The sequence below is a fragment of the Euprymna scolopes genome, chromosome 15, assembly GCF_053919585.1.
Source record: "Euprymna scolopes isolate OS-2025 chromosome 15, ASM5391958v1, whole genome shotgun sequence".
Lineage (NCBI taxonomy): Eukaryota > Metazoa > Mollusca > Cephalopoda > Sepiida > Sepiolidae > Euprymna > Euprymna scolopes.
In genome coordinates, this window is record NC_136496.1 from 37380478 (window position 1) to 37389075 (window position 8598).

The 8598-nt window shown below is 34.3% G+C and overlaps 1 protein-coding gene and 1 pseudogene across 1 annotated transcript; one reads left to right on the forward strand and one right to left on the reverse strand.

Moving 5' to 3' along the window:
• On the forward strand, window positions 1–133 carry LOC145294359 (U2 spliceosomal RNA; annotated as a pseudogene).
• A 2812-nt stretch (window positions 134–2945) lies between these two features.
• LOC145293785 (arginine-hydroxylase NDUFAF5, mitochondrial-like) lies at window positions 2946–8256 on the reverse strand. The gene is made up of 2 exons (XM_080140330.1): window positions 7086–8256; window positions 2946–3534 (listed from the first exon to the last, which is right to left on the reverse strand). The coding sequence occupies exon 1, from the start codon at window positions 8157–8159 to the stop codon at window positions 7110–7112; it is 1050 nt and encodes a 349-aa protein (XP_079996456.1). The 5' UTR covers window positions 8160–8256; the 3' UTR covers window positions 2946–3534; window positions 7086–7109.
• Between the last annotated feature and the right edge of the window lie 342 nt (window positions 8257–8598).

Below are 8598 nucleotides of genomic sequence, written 5' to 3' on the forward strand. Positions count from 1 at the left end.
AAACCTTCTTGGCCTTTTGGTCAAGATCAAAGTGTAGTATCTGTTCTTCGGATGCTGCACTTCCATTTCTTGTTCTCTTTTGGTGGAGGAGAAATCCTTTACGACTGAGACAATTTTTATTTTTGTACCTTTTCTCCACGTTAAAAAACGGCCCTGGTGTCTAACTCTGTCCCGTGGGGAGGCATAGTAAATAGGTACATACAAATGTACAAGCTTACCCATTCTTTCAATGCAACCAAATCAACAAAGTCTCTGTTCTGCACATCCTTGAGTGTCTTCTGTCTCCCTTTACAAGTTTTTCAGGAAAACCTGGCATTAGAATATATGAGTAAACCCTGACCAAAATAACATTGTATTTGGAGCTCAAATAGTTACAAGGATTAGTGTATTTTCTCCTAGTGATTGTTAACAGCACTTAGTTGGATACGCCACCAGACTAGATTAATTTTTATCTTGGAACCCAGTAAGATCAGAAGGCTACAAGAAAGATATGTTATAATATAATTAACTGATCGATTGGGAAGAATATTCTTAACCATTTTACTAATTCGATGTTTAACAGGTTGAACTTGAATGTAATATTTGAATATCTATGCATCTTATATATCAATCTATATATCAAGCCCCAAGAAGTAGCCCATTGATTTTTGAGAAAGTTGACTGCAGTAAAATGATGCAAATTTACTCTTTCTCCAAATTCATCACATCTAAACCTGAATTTAAGACAAACATTACATATCTGTTAAAGAAACTGGCTCAATTCAACTGCAGTAAAGAAATACAAAAAGTAGCTAGCATGCTTCTAGTGGTTTAGAAAATATCTACTCAGAGCTATCAAAGCTCGTCTGCAAAACAGATCAGCTTGGGAAAAAATACTTGTGATGGGACAATGCCAATACAATTACTGATTCCTTACTAAATTCCTGATTCCGATTCTTTATAGGTCTCTTAATCTTTAACTATAGAGTTGTTATTTTTCAATTACCGTAAAAACACGTTAAACGTAAAGATATTTTCTCAAACATGAAAATACTTGTGTGGGGCATGATCTATCGACTTTAGTTTTACTAGTAGTTTAAAAATCAATAAATATTTATTATTGTATTATTACTACCAGTAGTAGAAGATTTTGCTTTAATCAGGTATGGGTTGTTTATGATTTATACTGGTGATTATATCTCTAACATCTTTTGACAGCTGTATTGGTTTCTGCTTCTCAGAACAAAGAAGGTGGTATGCAACTTCACAAAATTAATTTTTTTCTATGCCCATAACCTCAGCAGTGTAATCTTTGTTTTCAAACACTTTTGAACTTATTACAGTAAATACTAAGTAAATACTCCAATATTTTCCCAACTTCGATACAATTATCGATTCTGTTCAAGATTCCTGACTCTGATACACTGATTCCAATTCTTTTAAAATCTCAGATATTTAATTGTAGAGTTGTTATTTATTTATTTTATTTTTTTTAATTTTCAGATTACCATAAAAACACAAATAATATGTGTATATATTTTCACAAATGTAAAAATATGTTTGTAAGGGGAGAGGAGAGGGTGTGATCCATAAATTATAGTTTCACTGGTAGTTTAAAATCAATAAATATTTTATTGATTTTTCATTCATACCAACAATGAAAAATTAAGTTTTAAATAAAAACAAAAACAATTAAAAGAATCGTTTTTGGTATCGGAAAGTAGACACAATTTTTTCTGATTTCAATACCATGAAATGTCGGGTTTTTTCTGATTTTGATTAATTATTCCAACCCTAGTAGATACTAAAAACGTTGTTAAAATAGAAAAAAGCAAAACAAAATGATTGGAAAAATGCCTCTTTACAAAAACGCCTCACAATAAAGTACCATAATAAATTCTAAATAGTCCAATTTTCAGTGTGTGTGATGCAGTGACTATTTGGAAAGATGAAGTGTTGTATGTGTGAGGATAAGGATACCTTTACAAGACCCTTCCTGCAAAAATAAAAAAATAATAACTTTGCAAAAAGTTTTTGACTTCTGATGGGGGTATGAGACGAATGGATTCGCCAATCATTTTTATAACCAACGGCTGTGCTAAACAACCAATGAAAACGTCACAAAATTGTCGAATTTTGGATTCAATCAGTTCGCCGTTTGCTACGTCACGGACCGCATTTAATTCTTCGCCGCCATCTTGATTACTGATCTGAACTATGCCGCCATCTTTGTTCAACATAATATCTCAGAACTTCAGAGGTTAACAACGCGACGGACCGCATTTGATTCTTGGTCGCCATCTTGGTTACTGATCTGAACTACGCCGCCATCTTTGTTCAACACAATGTCTCAAAACTTAACAAACTTTATCAAGAGTTATCTTCTATATAATGTCTACTTTTCTCAATGAGAAAAAAAAAATACATATGTATATGTAAAGAAAAAATGAAAGAAACACTGGGAGCTATATATAATGAACGACAATAAACGTCACTAATTTTAACGTGATTGTGCCAATTCTTTAAATCTCCTGAACTTCCAGTGTGAAATAGTTTTGAAAATGCAGCACTCCAATTATACAGGATATCGAATAGGAATTGGTTCAGTCAGATTCTGAAAACAGTGTTCATTTTTGCACCCATAACTCCCATTTGAGGCAGACTAACACTGTAAGTCTACAGCAGAGTTCTGGCAATGTGGGTGCTCAAAAAGCCACCTTAGTTAACTCAGCAAACAAAATATGTGCAAGCAAAAGTAAGCACCAAAAGTAGCTCAAAATTGCCTGGTTGAATTGCATGATAAAGTTGACGCCATAGAACCAACACAGAATCATTCATGTAATTAATTTCATCCATATTTTCCCTACATGTTTGTTATTTAGGTGTGCTGGGAAGTAGCCATGATGAAGTGGATAATGATGCAGATGGGTGTGTAGAAATAAGAAAGACAAGAAGTCGTATTCTAATATTAAATAACAGCTTTATTGATTATCTTTGTTAGTCGGTTTGTATGTCAGAATTAGTATTCTGTTGATAGAAAATTTGAAGTAACACGGATGGATTGTCTCCTAGTAGTAGTAAGAGCATGCGTCATGAAAGATTAGAGACTGTGCTGTAGGAAGAAGAGTTCATTTATGTACCGTATAGAAGTCTGGCTGCTATACTGGATTAAGACGGAATTTGAAGGCTGGATGAGTTCTGTTGAAACCCAAGAGAGAAATTGGGGATGTGGAGTTGTTGTCAGTTCAAGATTCAGGAGAGAGAGAGAGAGAGAGAGAGATAGAGAGCTGCCGGTCCAACCTTTTATAAACTCAGTCAGGTGACTGGGAGCTGGCTTCTGATTAGATGAGCCAGAAAGAGAGTATATTCAAAATCTCAAACCATGAGAATTCTCTCTTGCTTGTGTTCCTTGCAATCCTGTTTGCTACAGGCATGCTAAGTTCAAATCCAGTTGGTTTTATGGCACCACTTTCACTTATGGATGTTGGCAACCTTCACAAGGCTCCTTCTGTGAGTACTTTTGAATCTTCTGGAAAAAAATCTCTAAAACCAATGCTGAAAAGGAAATTAAATAGTCAAAACAGTCATACGATACTAATTCATACAAATGCATAAAACTTTAAAAAGATGTTTATTTTACTATTGAAGAGACCATTATTTCAAGTTTTGAACAATATAGAAAATAAAACTTTATTTTTATTTTAATGGCGGAGTTATTGTCAAAAAGCATCTTTGAAATGTTGGCGGTTGATTTTTTTTTTAAATCAATAACAAAAAAATTTGTTAAAGAGTGGTCTACTTGGTGATAGTATCCAGTTTAAAATTGGAAATTGACAAACAGTGTTTATTAAAAAGCAATCCTTCGTAATTTTATACCGTTTAGATTTTGGCAGAATTTTCAATTTCATTAGTTTGTAAAGATTTCGTTAAGAGAGTTTTCTTTCTTTTATCACTAATGCAAAGTCCGATTGACGTAATCCCCCCAAAAAGTAGAATGTTCTCCCTACACAAAATGTTTGATTTATGATAAAAAAATTAAAATTTTCAATAATAAAAATCAGTTTGATTTTCTTGCATTAATAATAAAAATAATGGTAAAAACAAATTTCTTCCACCCCCAAGAAAACATCATACCTAAATTATGTATTAATGTTTGTACCTATTTACTATGCCTCCCCACGGGACAGAGTTAGACACCAGGGTCGTTTTTTAACGTGGAGAAAAGGTACAAAAATAAAAATTGTCTCAGTCGTGAAGGATTTCTCCTCCACCGAAAGAGAACAAGAAATAGAAGTGCAGCATCTGAAGAACAGATACTACACTTTGATCTTTTCCCGAAGGCCAAGATATGTAAACTAATGTATTAATGTTTGTAGATCCACACTGCCTGTTACTTTACGATTTCAAAATCAAACGCCGTCACTTTTTTCTCTTTAATCCCCCAAATTTAGCAAATGGGCTTCAAACTGGTCTATCTAGTGTTCTACTCACAAGAGAACGCATTTCATTTCAGGTTGAAAAGCATTTTAATTTTTAATAAATAAAATCATTATAAGGTTCTTCTTGAGATAATGATTTTCAATAACTGCAGTAAATATGGTTTTAATTTGATTTTATGTTTTGCAGACTTTTGTTATTGTGTGCAGAAGTAACATTACAGATTTTAGTGAAAATAAATAAGTTGTATGGTTTTAAGATTTTCAAAGTCATCTTTTGAATCGCAGGATTAAACTTTGATCTACGAGTTATTTTGTATTCTTCAGATTACTGTTCTCATCTTGCGAGTTACGAGGAGCCTTCAAACATTTTTCATATGTGCACTTTTAATGAGTACACACATGAAACTCTAGTCCTCTTTGAAGTAATCTCCTCCGGTTGCAATGCAACAACTTCTGGAAGGCGCCATGAAAGTCCTCTTGTGTGAGCGTGTCAATGACCCTCATCATAGCCCCTTTCATCTCCTCAATTGACGACAGCCTCTAAGGTTTCCTTGAGCTTAGAGAATAAACAAATGTGACAGGAAGCAAAGTCTTGACTGTAATGAGATTGAGGAATTATCTTGATGCTCATCTTGGTCAAATAGTCCGTGACAAGAATGGAGTTGGGGTGTATTAGGACAAATCTTCTGTATCTTCAGTTTCTGGCAAATAATTGTGTACAGTTCCCACACTGACATCAAACTGTGCATTTATTGTCTCTTTAGACATACGACAATCTTTATCCCTGAACTTCTTTATTTGGTCAATCAACTTTGGTGTTCTGACTTCCTTACCCTTCTCACACCTCTCACAGACTCCAGCCCTCCTTGAATCTCTTATGCTACTCAAAAACTGATGCTCGAGTCATGCAAGATGGCCCAAAAGCTGTCTGAAGCATTCAATGCGTTTCTGTGGCATTTTTCCAAGTTTCAAACAGAATTTTATTGCATATTATTCTTCTAAAATGTCCTCACATCCAGATTGCATTTTTGAAATTCACCAGCTATGACAAGGCTTTAGTACGCTGTATTCTGATTCCTGCTGTAGCTGTTCATTTGAACCTAAAATCATACAAATTTAGTCAATCATCTCATAAGATGTATAGCAATAACATACTGAATTTTTAAGAGTCTACGTCAATTCTAAATATCTGTACAATAATGTCTGGAAACTTATTGAAGGCACCTTGTATTTTCACAACATTTCAGCTTCCAATCTTTGTATTATTGCCTGCGCTGCAGATTAAAGCTTCAACCTCTAGAAGAGTGTCACTTTTAACTAAATTCATTTAGTATATTCGGGCAATTGTAAAATGAACTTTGGAAACTTTTTCTTGTTTTTAGATGTACAATCTCACAACATATGACTATAAAATACAATTGCAAATTACTTAAAAATTTTAATCTGTAAGTTCGTCAAGATACACTTGAAAATGGTAGATGTTACATCAGTCGAAATGTTCGGAAACTAACACTCAAGATGAGAACAGTAATATCAATAATCCATATAATATGAATTATTAGGTTGGTGCAAAAATAAATGTCCTTTTTTGACTTGAAGTTGAATGTCAAAAAACGACATCATTTTTTGTATCAATCCTTATCTCCAAAATTCAACACTATGATCGAGTTCTCTTGCTAACTACAACTGAAATTTGCTTTTGTAACATGTAAACATTCAAAATGGTAGCCAGTTATGAAGTCTTTTCCAAAAACTGAGAAAATTTTAAATCTTTAATAAAAAAATTTGTTTACATTTTCACTTAAACTTGACTTTTTTTTACTTGTTCCTTCTCTCCACGGGGACAGAACAGATACTACAGTTTGATCCTAGCCTAAATGTGTTGTAGTCAGTAAGGATCCTTGTCCCAGATAGTACTCTATTGTTATTGGTAAATTTATAGAATCATTCCTGTCTTCAAATGATTGATTTTTTTTTCGGACAGGAGAGGGGGGTAATTTTTTAGTGTCCTGAGAACGATTTTGGCATTGAAATTATTAGTTTGGTTTTTACGTCACATGACGTCATGAGGAGTCGGGGGTTAATAACTAACCCATTAAAAAACAGGAGTGATTTTATAAAAATACTTTCTTATTCAACTTTAAAAATAATTTTTGGTGCAAGTCCAGAGGTCAAACTAATTTTTAAAAAAAGAAAGAATAAAAGAAATATTTTTATGGGGTATGTACCTGTCACGGGACGAAAATACCATATTTAAAAAATCACATAAATTGATCAAGTATATATTTTTTAACTGAGAAAATCAAATTTTATGAGAAAGCGGGAAAATTGCCTGGATCCTCCATATTTAATAAATAAAGGGAGACAACTTAATTCGGACTATCAAAATCAATTTTGTAATGGCAATGATTTACTATTAAAATCGCTAAAACTCGTTAAAATAAAAATAATAAAAAAAGAAGATTTTCTATGGATAAAAAAATGTTTGATCAATTTACATAATTTTTTGGAATATGACATTTTCGTTCCGTAACTGGTAGTGGTATGTACGCCAAAAAAAATTCTTCATTCATTATTATTATTATTATTATTATTATTATTATTATTATGTATTATTGCTTCTTAATTAGGTTGAACTCTGACCGTGCACCCATTCTTTTTTTTTACCCTGGAATACGTCATCGCTTTGTGTCATTTCCTTTTGTCCGTTTTATTTTTGTGATCTTGTGCTAACTGGTCGAGTTTATGTAAATCCTTTAACGAAACTGTAGCTGACCCCCGTTCGGCCGGTTTCGGTTGTGAGGGGTCAGGTTTCCAGCCAATAAAGTAGAGGATTTGAAATGTCGCCGGGACCCCAGACTCGCCATCCTTATCATTGTTACCGTACATCTCTTTGTAGATCGAAGCTGCAGCTAACATAGAATCCCGATGTAGAAAACCCTTTCGACTCCAGGCACAGTTGCTCTCCCCCATCCCTTGGAGATCAAACATAAGTTCAAATGCCGAGGGATAGTTGACAATAATTTCATCAAAGTCGATAGTGAGTAAAGTAAACCCGGATTGGTTCAGTAACCCCCCTAAATCCCTTACGTCTGTGTAGGGGGAAATATGAGGTGCGAAGCCGCCTTCTCTTTCTGTTTCTGCGAGCTGTAAAGACACGCGGAGTTCGAATAGCGTGTCTGAGCCAAACACACAACCGATAAAACAACCATCTCGTTTTAAGGAATCGAAAATCTGTTTAAAAGTACCCGGGAGGTTGTTGACCCAATGTAAGGATAAACTACTGACAACTAAATCAAAACTGTTTTCTTTAAAGGGTAAAAACTCCTCATCGACCAGCAGTTTATGGGTGGGGACCTCAGGTGAAACGGAACTTTGTCGCAATACATTTTCAGAAAGGTCACATTGGTAAAGAACTTCCACCATATCTTTATAGATCCCTTTTGACAAATGTCCGTATCCGCAGCCAAGATCCAATGCCGTTTTAAAATTTCTCTTCACGTCACAAATTCGATCTGACATTCGAAAACCGACTTCTTCTTTTAAATATTCATAGACGTGACGTTCAGGGTCCATGGCCCTGCGATCTCGCTGCCGTCTTTTCGCTTGTCTATCGAACACGTTCATGGTTGTCTGTTGTGGAGCGTAGTTTCTTTTTATAGGTTTCCATAATAAGGGCGTCTGCACAAGTCGATATAACCCACCACGAGAAAAGCATCTGTGCAAGAATGTAGGACCCATGGTCTTGCTAAGGAAGCACCTTGAGTGTCCTCCTATGTTGTCAGGGTAGGACAACGTGTTTTGGAAAACATATTAGAGTTATCTCCCCTTCAGATTTTCAACGTAATAGATGGCGCTTAATCAAGGGAAGCAATTCGAAAAGTAAGGTAATGCGATTTATGTCCCCTTAAAAAATTAACTTGCTTGCTTTTCGTCAGATCACAGAAGTTAACCAAGTTGAACTTGGTCAGTACCAGATAGGTGATGATTTATTTGGGAATATTAAACTAACGTGGTCAAAATCAGATAATAGACTAAAAACTTACTTTATCTTTATTTATTTTATTTTATCACCTTCGATGAGTGATGTTTCTGATAAAGGTGAAAAATTGCTGTTTCTCGGTCGGAATCTATTCATCTAACACTTATAGTTTGCTATTTTTTTTTTTACCTATATATA